The sequence below is a fragment of the Phoenix dactylifera genome, unplaced genomic scaffold (genome assembly GCF_009389715.1).
Source record: "Phoenix dactylifera cultivar Barhee BC4 unplaced genomic scaffold, palm_55x_up_171113_PBpolish2nd_filt_p 000188F, whole genome shotgun sequence".
Taxonomy (NCBI): Eukaryota; Viridiplantae; Streptophyta; class Magnoliopsida; order Arecales; family Arecaceae; genus Phoenix; species Phoenix dactylifera.
In genome coordinates, this window is record NW_024067715.1 from 1 (window position 1) to 21,752 (window position 21,752).

General features: G+C 38.2%; 2 protein-coding genes and 2 long non-coding RNA genes across 8 annotated transcripts; 2 read left to right on the forward strand and 2 right to left on the reverse strand.

Moving 5' to 3' along the window:
• Nucleotides 1-6: 6 nt before the first annotated feature.
• On the forward strand, nucleotides 7-1,187 carry LOC120105080. The gene is made up of 2 exons (XR_005507470.1): nucleotides 7-686; nucleotides 782-1,187. It is a non-coding gene; the product is annotated as an uncharacterized LOC120105080 (long non-coding RNA).
• Nucleotides 1,188-2,908: 1,721 nt separating this feature from the next.
• LOC120105081 lies at nucleotides 2,909-6,271 on the reverse strand. Its single transcript, XR_005507471.1, has 2 exons — nucleotides 3,690-6,271; nucleotides 2,909-3,509 (listed from the first exon to the last, which is right to left on the reverse strand). It is a non-coding gene; the product is annotated as an uncharacterized LOC120105081 (long non-coding RNA).
• A 2,256-nt stretch (nucleotides 6,272-8,527) lies between these two features.
• Nucleotides 8,528-11,002, forward strand: LOC120105076 (zinc finger CCCH domain-containing protein 13-like). Its single transcript, XM_039117146.1, has 2 exons — nucleotides 8,528-8,554; nucleotides 10,358-11,002. Exons 1-2 carry the CDS (start codon nucleotides 8,528-8,530, stop codon nucleotides 11,000-11,002), a joined length of 672 nt encoding a protein of 223 aa, XP_038973074.1.
• A 7,422-nt stretch (nucleotides 11,003-18,424) lies between these two features.
• Nucleotides 18,425-21,474, reverse strand: LOC103724329 (kinesin-like protein KIN-14H). 5 transcript variants are annotated; one of them, XM_039117155.1, is made up of 6 exons: nucleotides 21,099-21,474; nucleotides 20,739-21,011; nucleotides 20,514-20,658; nucleotides 20,104-20,223; nucleotides 19,838-19,997; nucleotides 18,425-18,739 (listed from the first exon to the last, which is right to left on the reverse strand). In XM_039117155.1, exons 1-4 carry the CDS (start codon nucleotides 21,165-21,167, stop codon nucleotides 20,213-20,215), a joined length of 498 nt encoding a protein of 165 aa, XP_038973083.1. In that variant the 5' UTR covers nucleotides 21,168-21,474; the 3' UTR covers nucleotides 18,425-18,739; nucleotides 19,838-19,997; nucleotides 20,104-20,212. The 5 variants fall into 5 exon arrangements, with proteins under 5 accessions (XP_038973083.1, XP_038973082.1, XP_038973080.1 ...); XM_039117154.1 differs by having other exon boundaries at nucleotides 19,838-20,033; XM_039117152.1 differs by having other exon boundaries at nucleotides 20,104-20,377.
• Between the last annotated feature and the right edge of the window lie 278 nt (nucleotides 21,475-21,752).

A 21,752-nucleotide genomic window follows, 5' to 3' on the forward strand; every position in this document is an offset into this window, starting at 1 on the left:
ACCTCTTTCAAAGTAGTGATGTAAAGTGGTTTGGTTATACTGAGGACAATAGTTTCTTTTGAAAATCATTTTAAACAAATTCTAATCCGGTGGATTCATCTTTAAAGTTTTCTACATAATCTTCTATATTTGGTTCATAGACTTGTTCGATATATTCAGTAATCAAGTAGGATTTAGTGGAATATTGGAATACTATGTGGCCGAATCGTTGACACCTAGAACATTGGATTTGGTTTCTAGGAGAATTGGAAGAAGGGGAGAGGCGGCGGTCGGGCTTGGCGGAAAGCGGGTCTGAAAGAGAGGGCGCAGAGTGAAAGGGGAGGAGATGAGGGGCGGCCGGTGGGCGGTGTGGCGGAAAAGGGGGTGGAGCGCGAGAGGTGGCGGCGGGAGAAAGAGGGGTTCGGACGGTGGACAGTGGGCTTGGCGGCAACAAATGAAAGAGGGAGTGGCGAGCGGCGCTGTGGGCAATGCTGCGGGTGGTCGACGACGGACAGAAGGGGAGGCTCGGGCGGCAAGAGGCGCGGGCGGTGGTGAGCGGTGGAGGGGCGCGGAGGCGGCGCGACGCGGTGCCGGCGGCTCGGGGAAGGTGGTGCTAGACGGCGGCGGCTCGGGGGAGGCGGTAGTTGGCGGCAGCGGCGGAGTACACGGAGGGAGCTCGGACGGTGGAGCTTTCAGGAAGAAGAATGGTAAGTTTTTTTTTTTTTTTTTACTTTTTTTTTTCCAACCCTTCTACGATTTTGAGAGGAGGAAAAAAAGGGGGGTTACCTTCCTACGGTGGTAGCCGCAGGTGGCATGCGGCGGCCACGGACACGGAAAGGGGCGCTCGGGGAGGAGCGGCGGCGCTCCTCTTTCTGGATTCAATAGATGGATGGCACGACAGCAGGAGGGTTTCCCCTTTCCTTGGGAGCCACCGCAAGGACCAGGGAGCCGGGAGGCGTCGCGGCGGAGTGCGCGGGCCGTTTCCCCTTTCTCATGTCTGATCGTCGGCCGTCTCAGGGAGGGGTACTCCGCCGGGAGATGAAGACACACGGGGTGAAGAGATAGCCTGCTGCTTTAGAAAGGAAGAAGAAAACCTGCCTGAGATCTGAACAGCACCCACGTGAAGAACTTCTCTTTTTTTTTTATTGTTGCTTCCCTGTGATGCTTGAATCCCACGGGATGACTACAGTGGAGAACTTGGCCGTACTGCTTCGAGAAAAAAAAAAAAAAAAAGAGGGGGAATTTGGGACCCTTTCTCGGCTGAGGTAGTCCGCGCCCCAAATCGATGCCCAAAACGCGGAAGTCTGAGCAAAGCGTAGGGCCGCAAGATCGAAGATGTAGAACAATTTGGTATCAGAGCAAAGTCGTCAAAGCTCCGTTACCAAAGTTTCTCGATCTTGCGGCCCTACGGTTCGCACTGTTACGCCAGTCATTGGATCTTCACCACCTCCTAGGCCGTGCCCACGCACCTATCCCCATCCCCGCTATCTTTCACCCTTATTCCCTTCTCTCGGTGTCCTTTCTTTCGGCCGCAGCTTGCCCTGCTTTCCCCAATCCCCAAAACCCAAGCCCCAACACTAGAAACCCCCCTCCTCTCTAGACCACACCCGACCCACTTCCCTCATCAACAAGCCATCGGGCCAAAACACAGAACCCCCTCCCACACCACTCTCAATCCCCAAGCCCGCCAGCCCCATCATCAATTTCCTCTCTCCCCATCAGCTTTCGGGTCCAACAGACCCGACAACACACCAGACCCTACAAACCAAGCTCACCGGCCCTCTCCTCGTTAAAACAACAGCCCAGTCATCAGGCCTGCCAAGCCATAGTAATTAAGCTCAACAAATTGTTGAAATCAGGTCAATTTCTACAAAGAGATGCCAAATTGCAGTGATCCAATCCAAGTTGAAGTCAATTGAGGAGCCCATCGCCGCAACCGTGCCCCTGATCGTCGCCCCAACCCACGAGCGAACGACTCTGGCTGTTTGCTTCCCGATAGGTGATAGGTTTCTACTTTTTTGTGCTTGTTCATTTAATTATGTTCTAATTCTCTTACATAATAGCTATATTTTTGAAACTTACTTTTGCTGTCAAAATTCTGAACATAGAAACCCTGCTTTCAAACCTATCCTATCAACCATTAAATCTTTTGCTTATTAAATTAGCACACCCTAGCAACATGACATTTCACAACGTTCAACAGTCAATTTTCTTTAGAATCAGAACAACTGTAATACTTGATTGCAACCTAATTTCTTAAATTGATTAATCTCATACTTTAACTCTGAAATAACTAAAGTAAAATCAGCAACATTTAAATTTTAAGTTATTTTGTGACATTACTAGGGTTTCATTACTGACATTGTAATTCACATCATCATACATAGTATTATCATTGCATGTCAACCCATAGTGATAAGGACTACCAAGCCTCCCCTTAGCTACCATGGATTCTGAAGTTCTGAAATTCTTCATGGACCAGTTCGCTGCCATATGAACTGAAAGGGAAGAAATCAGACAAGAGGTCCGTGAGTTTATACGAAACATTAGGATCCCTAAACCACCAACCCCTATTGCAGCCCAACCTAAAATCGATTTGGCCGCACCACCTATAGTCCTTCCCTATTCCTCCTGCGGTCGTCCTTCATCATTAGTGATCTATAACCCTCATAGTAATGAATATAAATTGAATCAATGGTTAAATAAAAGGCGCTGGTCGTGCATTAGGCACTATCAATGTTTTCATTGCTAAATGTTGCCCAAGAAATTGATATTAAAGGCTTCTCCTGCTAGAGGAACTACTCCCACCATGGATGGAAAGCCAACTATAAAACAAAACGGAAATAACTTGGAATTTTTGGAACCCTTCCAGTCCTACTTTGAGCAAAATCTTAAAGCTCCTTCATTGGAGATAAAAAGCTTGATAACGTACAGCTAATATCAGTTCTTTATTGATCGAATGATCATAATTGATGCATATATAAGTCAAAGTCCACATCAATCACCATGCAAATGTGAATTAAATGATGCTCACTTCAAGTGATGAGAGCGACGAGCAAAAACAAAACTTGTTGGTTGAACTTGAAGTAAAATGATATTTTGTGATCAAAGGATGCCTGAAAGGATAACACAAAATACCAACCTTCACTAAATAGCTCTATAGTTTCATATTGAAGAGATGTCTCCAATGAAAGAGCGCTGAAATCATCATCTTGATTGTTTTCGTTGCTTCTTTTTGTCCTCTCGGACAAGACAAACTTACCTTTTTCCAGACACATTCTAAAATAAGAACATCCCCACCAGGAGTGGCCCAATATATTTGGAGGCCTAAGGCCATTTTGTCTTTGAGGCCTTCCCTGCAGTGGGCCGATCTAAAGCGAACTCACAGGGAGCCTTTTTTCTTTTCATTTTGTCTTTGAGGCATTCCTGCGATGGGCCTTCTTTAGGTCAGGGCCTTAGGCGACCACCTCAGTTGCCTAAAGGTTAGGCCGGCCCTAATCCCCACCTGAGGGATGGTAGTCCCTGAAAGCCTGTAAAAGTCAAAAGACAACTAAATCACTTAATAAACAAGCAAAGATCATATCAGCACTGAAATAGTCATATGGTATATGTTAATCATAATCCACATTCCAGAAAATAAAATTAGAAATTATGAAGATGTTTGAGCTAATAATTTATAAAATATTATGAAAGAAATCAACAAAACAGACCTCTACCCCATCCTGAATGAGTTTGACAGAATGCTTCTTCCGCGCGAGAGAGGAGACATTGTTGAATACCAAAACTACGTTAACTAAGATCTGTTAAAAAGTGTAAATCAAGGGGGTCTTAGGGAGGCGGACAATATCGTGCAGCAACGTCACTGTTCAGGATATATATTTCAGTTTCATAGCACTGGCATGGATTTGACGGCGAATACAAGCTTTAAGCATCATAAACTGGTCGTCCATGAAAGTTCTAAAATATATATCAAAACGTTGGATTGCATGAACATATCTCTGACTTATAGGGCAAGTAAATATACGCAAATGCTGTTTTTGAGGTGAAAACAATTTTCTGTTTGGTTGTTGACAACAGATTTTTATCAGGCAGTAGCAAGCTTGTCAGCTAAATAGATTTATCGAAATACTAATATCTAATGCTATAGTTTCTAGGGTGGATTCAGATGACCATATTATTTCCAAGTTTGAATTTCATATATGCCTGATATTCATTAGCAAAGGACATACAATAGAAGATGGAAGCAAAATACCAGCAGGACAAAGTGACATTGTATCTTTCCACAACAAAACTGGAAATTTAATTATTTCAGACAGAATATTTACCAATTCTGAAGGTAACTGGAACATTGTTGGCCTTCTAATAGCAAGTAACAATGACATATCAAATATGGCTAGTGAGAAGGCAAAGATCTTGGTGACAGAGGAACAAATTTATCTTTTCTCTCAAGATCTAGTTTAAACTGCTGAATTTTCAGCTTGACAAGGGTTTAAATTAATTGTAAGAGTTTTAGACGCTCCTTTTGTTAGGCCTGGTTATATGGTTAATTAGGGGATTAGATGTTTTAGGACAGCCTGTGGAATCTAATGTTAGTCTGGATTAAGTTTTATTTGCCATGTAAGAAATATGGGGTTTCAGTGAGGTAAACAGGGAATATAAAGCAAAACCTCAATTTACTTTAGTGTGAGAAGAGGAATGGGCACCTACTTGGGCTGGCCAAGAGAGAGAAATCTAATAGGTCATTCCCTCTTATTCCATTCCCTTCCCTATTTGTTTCTATCCTCTTTCTATTAAAAATAGATCAGGAAAGAGTCATATTGCTAGAAATCTACATCTAGAAAGTTCAAATATTGGTGTTTCAGGGTTTTAAAAAGTATCTTGCTGCCGTAATTAAAGTTATTATTCACAAAAAAAAATTCAGATATCTCCTGATATTTTCTTTTCTATATGGAAGATCGTTATCAATTTTGGGCTGTAGCATGCGCTGGTTATGGATTCAGTTTGGACTGAAGAAATCCTGGAAAAAGAAACTGATTCTACAGCAATTCTGCGTAAAAACACGAAAATGAAAATAGAACTCTATATGCTTAAAAATGTGATTCCCAAATGTTCTGGACCTGAAAGAACTTCAGCAATTGTCTCATAATTTTTTTTCAATCAAAATGGATGTAGAATCTACAAAGAAAAAACAGTAAGATTCTATACATTATAATTTGCAACACTAGCACCCCTCTATGTTGCCAATAATCATCTCTTTTATCATAGAATTCACCTGGACCATCCGTATCAAGATAATTATTCCATTTGGAAAAAAAGAAAACTAAAATTTAGTCTGAATACTTACTTGTTGAACCAAAACTCGAAGCCGTACAAGCAAAGCCAATGTCAAGATACAAAATCCTGTGAAAAATGACTTTGCAAGTAGCAAAGATATCTGACTACGGACAAGGTAAACGATAATCTGGATAATCTGTGATGCAACTTATCTATTTCGTTGCAATATTAAAGGGTTGTTTTGCTAGTCAGTTATATAAAGCTCTGTTTCTGTATATTCGTTTACAGCAGCATCGCATTATGAATCAAAGATCACATTACGAATTTGTCTTTGTTAAATTTGAATCTTCTAGAATTTCAAGTGAGATGATACATGATCCCCAAACTTGTCATTTCATTTTCCTATGATAAAAGTCAAACTTCTGAATTCTCATGGCACTTCTCTAGTCCCAAGACCACTCTTCCACTTGACAACCTCCATTGCTCCAGCCAAAAATGACCAAAAACCAAGAGTGGTGTCCTCGTTCTTCTTTGGTAATATAGATATGTGGAGAGTAAGTTTTAATATGGAAATAGATTTTTCAAGTTGTCAAAAAATATTACAGTTGTGGCAAAACAAACTACAATCAAAATAAAGGACTGCCGAACTATTCCGAACCACATGGTTAGGGGCATACTGAACCGGACTAATCGATTACCGGGACACTTTTGCCGGTCAATCCGATTCCAGAATTGAACCAGTTTTTTAATATAAAATAGAACTCTCCAGCCCTCTATCTCTCTCGATTCTTCTTTCCCTCCCCCCTCTCTCTAGGGTTAGGTTTCTATCACCGCTACTAACAAGGTACACCTCTCTCTCTCCCCCCCTCCTCTCTCCCTCTCTCTCTCGATTCTCCTCTCCCATCTTCCTCTCCCCTCTCCTCTATATCAATGCTCCGTAACAATGATGCCAGCTAGAATTTAGGTTCTGTGCCAACAACAACTCCATAGCTAATATTAGGGTCCCGTCACCAGTGCCGGTGAGGTACACCTCTACCCTCCCCTCTCTCCCCCTCTCCCTTCCCTCACTTTCCCCCCTCTCCTTTCACTGGTTCCAATACGCCTCAGCTCGGTATGATACATGATAGTACCATGCAGAACCAATCAACAATGGTTACGACCCTCAATATTGGTTCGACAAACCTTTCAAAATTATTCTTAAAATATTTATGTTCTCACAAATTTAAGCTAAGGAAAGCTCACACAACATCTAATGATTCCCTTCTTTAGTAAAAGATCAATATACCAAACAGAAATTTCAAAATTCAAATGCTAAAGTAGTATTTTGGCTCATTAATAATGACAATAACAAAATACTATGATATTATTATAGTATTTGGCTCATTTTTAATGGGTTGGAGTTGTGAGGGGACCCCTTCCAAAGAGATTTCTCAAATACACGATTCCTTATAGTCGAAATTGAGACCAAGTTTGGCTGTAATTTTCATTACTAGTTTTAGAGCTGTTTTTGCAATTGAACTAAAGCCTGCAGTTGTAATTCTAGGCATTCAAACACCATTGGCACTTTGCTGACCCACAAGACCAGAAACTACTTCGAGTGGCCCTTGCTAGCTATTTTAGTGAACTAAGGCACCTGAGTCTCTATCCTCCTTGCATTTATATTCAGAGCGTAGATTTGTGGATCTTTTATCCTAGAGGGGTGAGATCAAAAGGTTTTGAACCCTATCTCCAACTAGATTTGGAAACTTGAGAGAATGCTAAAAAATCAAAATAAGAAAAGATGCAAGAAAGCTAAAATCTACTCTACCAAGCAAAATGATAATTTATTCTATAAGAGCAAAAAATATAAGTAGTTCAAGAGCATTTCATAATTATTACATGAAAATCAAAAAATTAAAAGTAAAGAGGAAGAGCCTTAGTGTAGCTGGCTAATGACGAGCCTATTCTCATGTAGAGGACCGTTTTAGGGGCCCCTCAAGCTCTTGTAGTGCCTTCATGCATTGATGGGATCTTGGAGCTTTGCTTCCTTTAGAATTGTGAGGATCCTACCCAGAGAAGGAGATTAGGAGGGAGATTTTTCTTTATAGATTAAATCTCCCCTCTCTTCTCTAACCCTAGATCTGGACTAAGAGGGCTCCTAAAATCTAAGAGCCAATGCTTCCTAAGGTTTTGAAATCCTTCTCATAACTTAGACAAAGAGAGGAGGGGATTGTAATTGTAAAGAGTGAAGAAATTTGAACGGATGGTACAAACATGAGGTTTTAAAATGTTCTTTCAGATCATAGGGAATATATAGAAGGCCGGGTATCAAGTTGCGATTGGTAGTTAGGCTTTACCATGGATCATGACTTCTAATGGTAAGGATTTAAGAAGAGAAAGTGTAAAATGGATCCAATTTCTTAGATTAGTGAGTCAAAATAATAGGTCACATTAGTTTGTGAACTTAGTGACCAAACTAAGCTTTTAATCTAACTAGGCAACTGAGGTGACAGTCTAAATGACCTGGGAGCTCCAAATTTGATAGAATTTTGGCGGATGGAAGAGGGGATGTGATGATAGGTGTTGATTATGTTTAGACCATGTTTGACTAGAAGTCGAAACTAATATAACATCATCAGAAATTAGGTCAAAATGCAGAAAATGATAGAAAAATGCTAAAATAAAATAGAAAAAAATTTTGTAACACTTGGTTGGGCCCCTACTAATGGATTGTGTATAATAGCAAAGGATGAAGGGCGAAAAAAGGGATGGAAATAGATCTCTAGGTTTTAGCTAGATGTAACTCGTAATGAAGCGAGTCATTCAACCTTGCAAGTATAGAGGGAGACACAAGAGCAACATAGTGGATGCCAAAAGGTGTCTACTATTCAATGAAGGAATTAAAGTTGATAAGATATACATGGTTAACAAGGATAAATTCCATGTTAGTTCCCCTCCTTAGATGCATCTATTATTATAATGACATTTGTTTCTTAAGAAAAAAAAATATAGTAACTCATTTTAACAAATGAAGATTCATTTGTTCAAACATAGACATTAACTCAGGAAGTAAAAATGTAAATATTAATTAGGAAAGCTGGCCTTTACTTATTTGGGGGCTTTTACTGCTAATAAATGTCTCCTAGCTTCTACTTATGTTTTTCTTCATTACAAAGTAAAGAGTCAACTTGCTAGGTGGGAGTGTGAATCCTTGTTCTTGAGTTTCTTAAGCTTGGCGTAATTGTCAACCCATTTCCTATTAGTCTAAACTTTTAGGGTTTATTGGTTAAGTAACATGGTATCAGAGATTAGATTCCTAGAGGTATGAGTTCAAATCCGCTCCTATTCAGTTGCTTATTCAATTCATTCATAGTTATCTATTATCTTGATTGATGCTTGTCTTGTTACTTTGCCTTTGTATTGATAATCCCTCCACATGCATGTTCTAGGGCACATATGATAGGAGTGTTAAACTTGACATGCATTGTTGACCCATTCCTTATTAACTTACGTTTTTGGAGTCCGTTGGTCAGCTAATACTTGGTAGGGCTCTTAGAGGCATCGATAAGATTAGAAAATTCCTATAGGAGAAGAGCCCTAACAAAAAAAGAGTGTACCATGATAGTCAGGATATTGTTGCTCGTCCTAAATCCCATAGTCGACTTTGCTATTCCTAATCCCTTGCTAAGACTTCCATAGTGGCTTGCCATATTAACAAGTTTTACGTAACAACAATGACTCTTAGATGAAATCAAAAGCCTAGATCCTTTGGCCAAAATGACACTAAAAACATTGTCTGGTGCTGGCGTACCATTGTTTAAGCCTTGCATACTCTTGTGACCTTGGCTAGATCGACATTGTCTCCCTTATGTTAAGGTTTTACTTCATGTAACACTAGCCTCACCCTTCCTATCCACTATTATTTGAATTTTGGTCATATACTTTCTAATAAAAAACCTATAATATTTATAGTTTTTTGAGTATTTCTATTTCATGATTCGTCCACATGAGCTCATCCTCGCAAATTAAAAGTTGTGACTTCATTGCCTTGAATTGCCTAGTCATGTACATTTTCTTTGCCAACAGAGTTTAAAAAAAAATAGAATTCAAGCAAAATAATACCTCCAAAATGCGTACATATGTTCCACTATTTTTTTGGTAGATCTCCATTGTCTTCTATCAATAATTGGAAAGGTGTGGGCCATCATATTACTTTACACTTCTTACATCTAATATAGGAGAGGATTATTCTAAGAAGGCTTGCTTCTCAATATAAAATATCATCATTTTCAAAAGAAACTCAAATTTCATCTTTTCTTGTCCAAAAGAAAAGCACAAAAATCTAGTAACAAATAAGTTTTGTAGCATAAGTTATACTCATATTTTATTCCAGCTTAATGTGAATACTACCTTTGAATTGGTTACTACAATTATTCTTGCTAAGCACCTTTTAGCAACTCATTTTATTAAGCTCATTTCAGAAGATTGATTAGGTACTCTAAGAAGTAGATAATATTTTCTCCTGCTTGGTGGTAGCCTGTTGGGTAACTTTCAGCAATCAAATACAATGGAAACAAAGAAGTCTTGGATCTAAAAAAGAAGAAAGATGGAGATTTTTTTTTGGGAAGGGGGGTTGTGTGCATAGTAATTATTATTATATTATGATACATGTGTTTAGGGACAAGGAAAAGTAAAGTAAGAGCAGTTTTTTTTTGAAATAGTTATTTCATATATTATTTTTATTACTGGCTATAGATTCTATCATTCTGACATAACTCTAGCTTTAGGATGTTTTTTTTGATAAAATTAAAAATTATATAAATTAAAATTGTTATTAAAAGATTTCATATAATGTCTTTTAAGATATTTTTAACTATTGAATTTAATTATCCAAGCTTCATGCCTGCTTTATCTCACTCTGCAGATTGATTGGCAGTAGGAATAAGAACACATCAGGCCGTGTTACTCTAGTGCTGGTCAAAAATACCAAAGAGAGAAAAGAAATTGCTCTCTGGAATCAAGTTTATACCCAAAGATCAGCTCCAGGTAATCATCTTTTTTTTTATTCCTTTTTTTTTGTTATCCCTTTGAATTTGTCCTTTTTGTAAAATTTTAATTTTGATAGGTGAAGAAGTCAAATTCAGACCTTGATGGTTCTGATGAGGAGAGGAAGGATTCAAGCAGCAGGAAGGGGAAGCACAAGAGATTGAAAAGGAACCAAAAGAAGAGGAAGAGTTCACGATATGATAGTTTTGATGAGGATGATGAAGGCTTAGGGAGAGAAAAGGAAAGGTCGGAGAGCGAGGGCGACTCTTCTTTGGATAGGGATGAGGAGAGAAGTTCTAGGAGGAGGAGGAGTTCACAATATGATGGCTCTGATGAGGATGATGAAGGCTTAGGGAGAGAAAAGGAAAGGTCGGAGAGCGAGGGCGACTCTTCTTTGGATAGGGATGAGGAGAGAAGTTCTAGGAGGAGGAGGAGTTCACAATATGATGGCTCTGATGAGGATGATGAAGGCTCAAAGAGAGAGAAGGGAAGGACGAAGAGCGACAGCAGCAGCTCTTTGGATAGAGGTAAGGAGAGAAGATCTATAAGGAAGAGGGGGAGGCGGGAGAGCTTGTCGGAGGATTCTTATTCATTTGAGGAGTATGAGAAGATGAAGAAGAGAAAGAAGGAAGGGAGGAATAAGCATGGGAAGGAGAGCAGAGGGACAAGGGATGAGCGGCGGGATGAGTTCTTTGGTAAAAATTTCTTTTTGATCGTATTTTGATTTGTGTTGCTCAAACCATGGAAGTTGTGGGGCTTGTAATTACTATACTTCTGGGTTTTTTTTTTTTTGGGGGGGGGGGGGGGGGGGGTATAGGTGATGAAGATGAGAAAGTGACTTCATTGCCCGGAATGATAAGGAGCTTGCAAGGAAGGAGTTGGGGCTTGATTGGATGTTGAGGTCTGGAAGCAAAGTGGACAACAATCAGATACAAGTAGACAATGAGCCAGAGAAGCCCATTGTTGAAGAGGTAAAGCTAATTCTCTTCCGAAGCATATTGGGTGGTTTTATGTTGTACTATATTCACTGCAAATTTGTCTAGAAACTTAATCTCGATTCTGCATTACAACATTTGCTAGTGTTACTTATCCACTCATTTCTTTGGTAATGAAAAATCTATTAAGATGCCACTGAGGAGGTAGCTCAGTGGAACGAGATCTTACTTCCAACCAAGTGGTTCCGAGTTCGAAACGTGCGGGCGTCGATTAAATTGTAGAGACCGGATGCTCTCTGCTCGGACACGGAGTTTGGAAGGACTACTGATCCGTTGGTAGCCTCGGTAGTGCCAGGTGTGATGTACTCACACGGAAGGTTTGTGCCGGAGCCCAGAGAGGTATCTGAGCCGGGCCCACGGGTAGGGAGGGTATGAGTAAAATCGATCGGGATGCCCAATACACGGTCATTTCTGCCCGTATCGAACATTCTCCTGACGGGGTGGGGGCCCAGTGGAGGCTGTTACGCGGGGGTGAGCTTGTCTCTTCCTCCCCCCTTCCTCTTTTTTTAAGCAAAAAAAAAATCTATTAAGATGTCAATTGATTGATATCCCGAGCGTTAACAATGCCCCAAATATTATGAGGGGTTTGACTATGGAGTTTCAGATCCACATCAATATGAAAAAAAAACTCTCCTTGATACATTACACTCACCTGAGTCCTCCAAATTCATTGGAAACATATTTGAACTCTTTTGTGCCACATGATCCTTTCTAAGCTACTTTCTCCTTGTCTTTTCTTCTTTCTTGCATTCTCTCTTTTTTCAAAATTGATGACTAAATTAGAAGAAATGCAAAGGCTCTTCTACTCCTTTACTCAAGCCAGCCTGGGTTTGTTATAGAATTAAACATGTAAAGTTTCTAGGGTTCATTAAAGTAACATCAACTAGCTCAGTCAACTTTTCAACACCAACAAACTAAGGTGTCAATGCTACAATGTCCAAGGTTTGCGAAACCCCCCTCCTCTCTAAGCATGATATCAACAATGTGGGGGAAAGAGAAAAAAGCTCTCATGATTTTTTTTTAATTTATGCATGAAAATTGACACATAAATAGGTGAGCTTTATATGTTAGCTGGTCTTAATTATTAGATCCCCTTCCCACTCATTATCTAATAGGATTTAAAAAACCACTCACTTGACCTATGAGTTCCTCAACTACAATCTAGAAAAAAAAACGCATTGGCACTGCACCTGATTATGTACATGAATACATATGTATGTAGGTACACACACATATGTATGTGTACATACACACAGACACTCATAGAGAGAGAGAGAGAGAGATGGTATGTAGAGATGGCCTTATCACAAAGAATTGATTGGTTAATCATTTATTATGGACTGTGTTGTTGAAGCATGTTAAAGAACTATAAATCCCTTGATTGAATGCAGTGGGATGAAACAGGTGTGTGGTTAGAGTTAGGTTGACAGTCAGCAGCAAAAACATATCCAACTATGAAATGGATCCAACTACCGTTCATAGCTTGGTGAATGAGGATTCAAAAAGCTGACACCAAATAATTGGGATATGGTTTTATGATTATGGTTATTGAACAAATTCTGTAGGAAGGACAATTGATTAAGAACCTTAGCACACTAACCCTTAATGACTTCTTTTTGATCTGCATGCTTGCATGTGTTCCTTTTAACACTCGTTATTCCTCATTCTCTTTCCTTCTTGTTCCTCTTCCTTTTTAGCAAGCCTGAAAGCATTTTGATCTAAAAAAGCTTATAAATTCTGTATGGAAGTGATCTATTTCAACCATCAGTAACACATTAATGAAGAATGAAATGCCTATGCTGCATTTTTATTCTATATATGAAGGATATAATAAATTAAAACTTCACCAACTGAAATCATATGCTGCATGCTCTGCAATTTCCATACTAGCCAGGGAGAGAAAGAGTAAGGTGCATCACAAGAAGAGATGTATCAACCAAGTGCAGAATGACTGATAGGCAGAAGATGTCAATGGTAGGGGATGACTAAATTATCTGAAAGTACATCGAAGTGTTTTATGAAGAATGTAAGGTTAAGCTAGAATTACCAAAATCTTTAATATACATGACAGGGTAAGGGAGACATGCAAGCCAAAATGAGATATAGTAGAGATTTTAATTAACACTTGGAAGCTTAAATACTATAGTTCATGCTTAAGATAACAAGATCAATCATTACTGATGTTTGAGATGTAGGTCAAAATGCTCCAAAATAGAAAATAAATCAAATCATTTTTAGCTTGAGACTGAAAAAGTATTGTTATAGTTATTCTGATGTCCATTAAATTTTAATAGTCTCAAACTGATCCACTTTATTAACACTATTGAAAAGAATTGTGCAACCATAGTGAGGAAGCTTAATTAGCTTTGCTCTTTTCTTTTTCTTTTTTGAAAAAAATGCTCATTATGTGGTCTATGCTTATGTTTCAATGCCTTGGTTCCTCTTCTTTTAAAATTGTTGATCCATATGTTAATGCATTGATTGAACTCTTTCATGCACTTATAATTTAATACTTACTATATTCTGTGCTTCCTTTTGTTGTTGTTGTGTGTGTGTGTGTTGGGGGGGGGGGGGGGGGGGGGGGGGGGGGGGGGGGGGGGGTGCATGAGAGCCGAATTTACTTGCAATAACTATACCTTTTCTCTTAGGACTCATTTGGTTTGCCGGAAGAATTAGACTATTTTTTCTAGGAAGTTGATGCCTAGGTATACGATACTTGAAAAATTAATTTTTGTATGTTTGATTGACCATCGAAAAATGGTATAGGAAACATACTTTCTAAAGTGGCTTATGTTTGATTGAGCATCTACTTTTCTGAAAAAGTTGGATAAAAATAGCTATTATGTACTTAATAAAGGGACTAAGGAAAAAACATCACATGCATAATTTTTAGAATCAAATACTTGGAACACGAAGGTCTGGAGGTTTTGAAGGTTCAATGCCAAAATGACCAGAATATACTTTTAATAGCTATTTAAAAATATTTTTAACTATTACAATTACCACAATTCATAATATATCTTTAATAGCTATTTTAAATTTTTTAATCTAAAAATATGTAAAATATTTAAAAATATTTAAAAATGGCTATTAAAATACTGATTGGGTTGAGTTTTTAGTTAAAAGTAAGACAACTTTTTTATTTTATGGTAAATTAATAGTTATTAATATATATTTTTATATTAAAATTACCTCAACTTCTTTATATTGTGGTAATTTTTAATAGTTGAAGATTACCTATTAAAAATGGCAATTTAGAAGATCATGATGGCTTAAGGGCATTTTTGAAAAAAAAAAATCATAGTTCTCAGCCAGTGGAAAAGTGGCATTTCCATATGCCACAGCTTTTTTTTCCCCATGAAATGTTGAAAAGTTATTCCTATGAAAAATTTACTTTCTCATCTTTACTTTGAAAACTCCAACCAAATATAAGGCATTTTTTCATTTTTTTTTTCCGTTGACCACACTTTCCTGTCGCCTATTCCGTGGCAAGTGGCACTTATGCAGATTGGAGATGATCACCACTAAAGGTGGCAATATGATGCAGCACCAATCATGGGAGAGGCAACAGAACAAGGAAGTAAGGGGAAGAGGGAAGAAGAAGAGGAGGAGAGGAAGGGAGGAAGGGAGGAGAAGAGGGAGAAGAAGGAAGAAGAGGAGGGGCAAGAGAGAAGGGAGAAAGAACATAGGGAGAAATTTTAATTCACTTTCATTAAACCCTAATCATGATGAGAGTCCTCTATATATAGGGCCCAAATAAGAACAATTAATATAAAACCCCTTACATAAAAATAATTTCCAATAAAGTCCAAAATAACACAAATAAAGCCTTATAATAATAAAATGCAAACAAGCCTAGAAATAAAATAAAATGCAAATAAGATGGTGGACTAGACGGGCGGATGATCAGCTCTGATGTCCCCATCAACTTCTCTCGGGTGGAAAAAGCTCGACTCCATCGAGTGCAGGTCTGGCCAGCTGTCGTACTGCTCCAGAAGGTTAGAGTCAAGCGCTGCAACTCGACTCGCAAAATCTACGTCACATCCGATTCGGGTTGGCCTTTTCACCGAACAAGGTAATGCCAGCAACTTCCTCTCCTGGTAGATATAATCTGCTAATCTAATATATGTTCTATGTGTTCTCTGCGTGCATGAAATTTTGAAGGTGGAGGCTCAATAACAGGTGATGGGTCAAGGTGATCAACAAAGGTGGGTGGATCAACAAAAGGGTCAGAAGGAATGAATGTTGTAGATCTTTTTGAAGACTATGGGATTAGTGCAACATTTAATATCATTCGAATTGATTTTCTTTAAGACTTTGAACAGTCCCGCACTACGAGCTTTTTCCGAAGAAAATCGTTCAAGTCTAATTCTCACCATGACGTAATCTCCTACATTCAACTCTTTGTAGGTATACGATACTTGAAAATCGTGCAATAACTATACCTTTTCTCTTAGGACTCATTTGGTTTGCCGGAAGAATTAGACTATTTTTTCTAGGAAGTTGATGCCTAGGTATACGATACTTGAAAAATTAATTTTTGTACGTTTGATTGACCATCGAAAAATGGTATAGGAAACATACTTTCTAAAGTGGCTTATGTTTGATTGAGCATCTACTTTTCTGAAAAAGTTGGATAAAAATAGCTATTATGTACTTAATAAAGGGACTAAGGAAAAAACATCACATGCATAATTTTTAGAATCAAATACTTGGAACACGAAGGTCTGGAGGTTTTGAAGGTTCAATGCCAAAATGACCAGAATATACTTTTAATAGCTATTTAAAAATATTTTTAACTATTACAATTACCACAATTCATAATATATCTTTAATAGCTATTTTAAATTTTTTAATCTAAAAATATGTAAAATATTTAAAAATATGTAAAATATTTAAAAATATTTAAAAATGGCTATTAAAATACTGATTGGGTTGAGTTTTTAGTTAAAAGTAAGACAACTTTTTTATTTTATGGTAAATTAATAGTTATTAATATATATTTTTATATTAAAATTACCACAACTTCTTTATATTGTGGTAATTTTTAATAGTTGAAGATTACCTATTAAAAATGGCAATTTAGAAGATCATGATGGCTTAAGGGCATTTTTGAAAAAAAAAATCATAGTTCTCAGCCAGTGGAAAAGTGGCATTTCCATATGCCACAGCTTTTTTTTCCCCATGAAATGTTGAAAAGTTATTCCTATGAAAAATTTACTTTCTCATCTTTCCTTTGAAAACTCCAACCAAATATAAGGCATTTTTTCATTTTTTTTTTCCGTTGACCACACTTTCTTGTCGCCTATTCCGTGGCAAGTGGCACTTATGCAGATTGGAGATGATCACCACTAAAGGTGGCAATATGATGCAGCACCAATCATGGGAGAGGCGACAGAACAAGGAAGTAAGGGGAAGAGGGAAGAAGAAGAGGAGGAGAGGAAGAGAGGAAGGGAGGAGAAGAGGGAGAAGAAGGAAGAAGAGGAGGGGCAAGAGAGAAGGGAGAAAGAACATAGGGAGAAATTTTAATTCACTTTCATTAAACCCTAATCATGATGAGAGTCCTCTATATATAGGGCCCAAATAAGAACAATTAATATAAAACCCCTTACATAAAAATAATTTCCAATAAAGTCCAAAATAACACACATAAAGCCTTATAATAATAAAATGCAAACAAGCCTAGAAATAAAATAAAATGCAAATAAGATGGTGGACTAGACGGGCGGATGATCAGCTCTGATGTCCCCATCAACTTCTCTCGAGTGGAAAAAGCTCGACTCCATCGAGTGCAGGTCTGGCCAGCTGTCGTACTGCTCCAGAAGGTTAGAGTCAAGCGCTGCAACTCGACTCGCAAAATCTACGTCACATCCGATTCGGGTTGGCCTTTCCACCGAACAAGGTAATGCCAGCAACTTCCTCTCCTAGTAGATATAATCTGCTAATCTAATATATGTTCTATGTGTTCTCTGCGTGTATGAAATTTTGAAGGTGGAGGCTCAATAACAGGTGATGGGTCAAGGTGATCAACAAAGGTGGGTGGATCAACAAAAGGGTCAGAAGGAATGAATGTTGTAGATCTTTTTGAAGACTATGGGATTAGTGCAACATTTAATATCATTCGAATTGATTTTCTTTAAGACTTTGAACGGTCCCGCACTACGAGCTTTTCCCGAAGAAAATCGTTCAAGTCTAATTCTCACCATGACGTAATCTCCTACATTCAACTCTTTGTAACATCTGTGCAAATCAGTAAGGATTTTATATTTTAAGTTATTAGAGTGAATACATTTGCTGATTTCCTGATGTAATGAATGCAAATGTGATACAAATAATTGTACAGACTCAGAGACTCTATGTTGATGAGACATGAAAATTAGGTCTATGGGCTGCCTACGTTTATAACTATTCACCACTTCGAAGAAACTCATGCCTAAGGACCTAATGACCGAACTATTATATGCAAACTCGGCTGTCGGTAATACTAAATCTCAGGTCCTAGCACGTTTACCTTCCAGACATTTTAACAGGTTTCTAAGGCTACGGTTAACAACTTCACACTACCAGAAAACACGTATAATAACGGAGATTCCCGTCACTATACCATGTTTCCGGTTACTAATACAGAATTTGTGACCGGAGCTTCCGTCACTGAATTGGTTACAAAAACATGCGTCATTAAATTCTTAGTGACGGCGGCAATTTCCGTCACTAAACTCCATGACAGAACCGCCGTCACTAAGCCGTTACAAATCTAAGAATTAAATATTTAAGAAATTACATATTTTCCGTCACTATCCAGATGCTGAGTTAGTGATGAAGGTAACTTGGTCACTGATTTTGTTACAGAATTCGGTCATAAGTTTGGTCACTAATCTGTCACAACCTTCAGTGATAGATTTACTCGTCACAGATATGGTCACAAATTTTGTCACTAAATTTGTCATTAATCCCGTCACTGACCTAGTAACAAGGTTACCGTTACTAATTTGTCACCACTCACTGAGCAAAATCAATTTTTAGGAATTAAAATCCTGTCACTAAATTTATGGCTGCTCGTTACAATACTTGGTAAACAATTCAATAACCAAATTTGGTCACTGATCACATTCCAATAACTTGGTACATTTGGTACATTGATTGGCTCATACTAATAATAATAATAATAATATCATTAATAGCAAAGGCATTCAATATTACGCAAAAGTTATTTAACATATCATTCAAAATAGACATCAACATGTCCTAAATCCATCAAAATCAAAGTCCAAAAGTATGTCATAGAGATCAATAGAGATTTCATTCTTCCTAAAAATGCAAAGACATATCATCTAAGGCAAAAGCAATCATAATGAAGCATTCCAACTTTAGCATGTGCAAAGACCTCCCTCCATGACAACCAAGGACCATTGAAAAATTGGCACATGATAGAAACAATTTTGTGACTGACCTCATAATCAAGAAACCTGCAATTTTAAAAATATTCATTAGAAAATAAACTAAATACTTTAAATGCAACAAACACATAAATTCAAGTTAGTGATGGTAAATTCAAGACATGGAAAGTGATCATGCTATTATATAAACAATCTTACCGGAATATCATAAAAACTCATATAACATAATTTCCAAAATAAATGAAACCTAGATAGGGGACATGGTGTGTGAAGTGTTCCAAAAATTCACTACAATGACAACCTTCGGAAACTCCAACCAGTAACCGAACCACAAAAATAGAAAAGTTGATTGATATTGGGTCTTTATAAATTTAATGATGAGCCAATTAGATGTGAAAGATGGGTGGCAGAAACAGATTATTGTATGGAGGGTTTTAGCTCCAAGTTTTTCAGGAATTAAACTAATTCAAATATGATATTCAAATACACCTAAGGTATGATAGTTGTAAGTACAAGATGAACCTGTCACACTATGAACCTCCACTTGAGAGCATAATAACCAACAAAGACTTCAGTGTGCGAGAATGACATCTAAAGACAGACCATTAGCAGAGAATGTTAGGCTTGTTTCCAAATTACAGGACCTCTGTATTTAATGGATCTGGAATTGCAGAACCTAAAGATGAACTGCTGTACACCTAAACAATTCTCAAAATAGAGTCCCCACCGACTGTTATACAATTATAGTAAGGAGAAGCAAAGGCATATAGCTATTGCACGACATGGACAGCATTCAGTTAAAAGAATAATCTAATGTTATACTGCATGGAGTACAAAAGTAAACAGTAAACTCAATTAAGAAATAATATTGTCATACGAAAACAAGTTATCTTCTAGCTATATCAGATTAAGACTGTCTATCCTATTCAAAAACAGAACCCGTGGAAAAGATTCTTTCATCCAATATCACTAGAAGGTGCTTCTATATATATTTATCCTTTGGTTTCACTCAGCAACAATTAAGCACTACATAGAACTGGTTTTTGCAATAGTAGTTATAAAATAAAGAAAAGCCAAATGTTTGCAAGTACTAGCCAAGTTAACATCGCTCGCTCATGTGACCATTAATTCATAATTAAAAGCCAAAACAAATTGGGGATAGCCCACCCTAGAAGGCTCCAATTGAATCTTAAGAGAGTTGGTGTGATCGCTTAAAGATTTCCATCATCGCATTCTTCTCCTTCTGCAACTTTGACATAGTCTTACCATTTTTCAGAGCATCAGCTTGAAGATTGCTATTGTACTGCTGCAAGCTAGTATTGTATTCCTGCAACCTCTTGTTAGTTTCTTGGATCATTTTCAGCTGAAATAATATAAGAAAGCAAGGTTAACAGGGGTCCTTAAAATCTCTGTCTACGAGCAAACACCCTTACCTGATCGCTGAAACGTCTTGCCTCTTGATTGACCTTTTCCAGCTCTTCGGACAATTTTGCCCGCAAATTTTCAACTGCAATCCTTGCCTCTCTTTCCATCTCATAAGATTTAAAGAAAGCCTGTCATTTTTCAAATCTGCCGTCAGAAACATGCCAAACAATTAACAAAAGAACTGGAAATTTTCAAAAGAACTATCAATTTGTCAGCTTCCTCCTTTCTGAAGGTCATGGATAATTGCATTTAATTCTTCAACCTTGGCCCTCATCTGAGCCTCTACAGAAGATAAAAACCGACCAAATAAATACTACAAACACCCAGTTCTTCAAACTTCTAATCAAAAAAGATTTCTTTTAACAACCAATCAATGAATAATTAGCAGTCCGAATTAAAAGGCATAAGTGACATTTACCAATCTCTGCATGCCTTTTCTCTTCAGAATCCAACATGCTTCTGAGTTTCTCCTGATCGGCCAAATACCCATCTTCAAGCTCCATGAACCATCTGATACAAGTTCTGAGTTTCTTTATGTACTCTATCATCTGCTCGCTCTTTCCCTATAATATAAATAAAATTCCCACAAAATCAGTTAAAATGGGCAAAAATTCAACAAAATGGGAAATTTCAGACCAATTACCTTGTAATCATTCTTGTTCTTCCCCTTCATCTTCTCACCCAAAAGCCTCTCCACATCCTCCCTAGATGTGAATTCAACCCCACCGCCACTGCTCCCACCATCAGAGCTCGGAGCGGCGCCGGCCCCATGATCACCATGCCCACCAGGATTCGGACCAGCATTGACAGTCGACAGCACCTGCCGCGCATGTGGGTTGGTTGCCGGGCACACCATCCTCCCTACTCTAATCTTCCTTCGCTTGTCCACAGGCGCCTCATCTAAATTCTCCTTCTTCTGCAAGAACCGAACCAGTGATCAATCCAAAACCCTAGAAGCCAAAACCCTACCCCTAGGAGAATGATAGTAGAGGGCAAACTTTACATTTAAGGGGCTTGGAGTGGGGTCGAAGACCGGGGTGGGAGGGGGCCTGTTCTGGTTCCGGGAGGACATGGATTTAAGAGGATATTAGGGTGATAGGGTTAGGGTTTTGAGGTGGGAGGTGGAGCTTTCAATTTGGGTGAGGGGATGGGGCCGTGGAGTGAAGCCGAAGGCAAGGAGTTTTAGCAGTCGCTTTGACGGCCAGAAAGAAGAGAAAGGCGAAAGAGGAAAAGGAAAAGATGGATGAATTCGATAAAAAAAAAATCAATTTTTTTCCTTCGATCTATCTTCCTCTCTCGTGGGATTGGGAATTGGGGTTAGAGTTTTCGGAGGGACGTCTCTTTTGTTTATTTTTTGATCGCGATTTCGATTTCGAATGATGGGGAGGGCAGTTCGAAAGTCATTGAATTTGAGGGCGGGGCAGGGTTGGGCTGTGTGACGAAAAAGCCCCTAGGTTACGAGTAAATTTACTAAGAAGGATTTTTTCTTTATTTATTGCACGGGTCTATGCTACAGATTGGATCATTGGATGGAGAATGCAACTCTGGGAAGAAATATTTTGACCAATAAAAACATCTATACTGAACTTTATTTTTATTTTTATCTTATTCATATATTTATTTTTAATTTTTTTACTTTAGTTATCTTAATTTATCC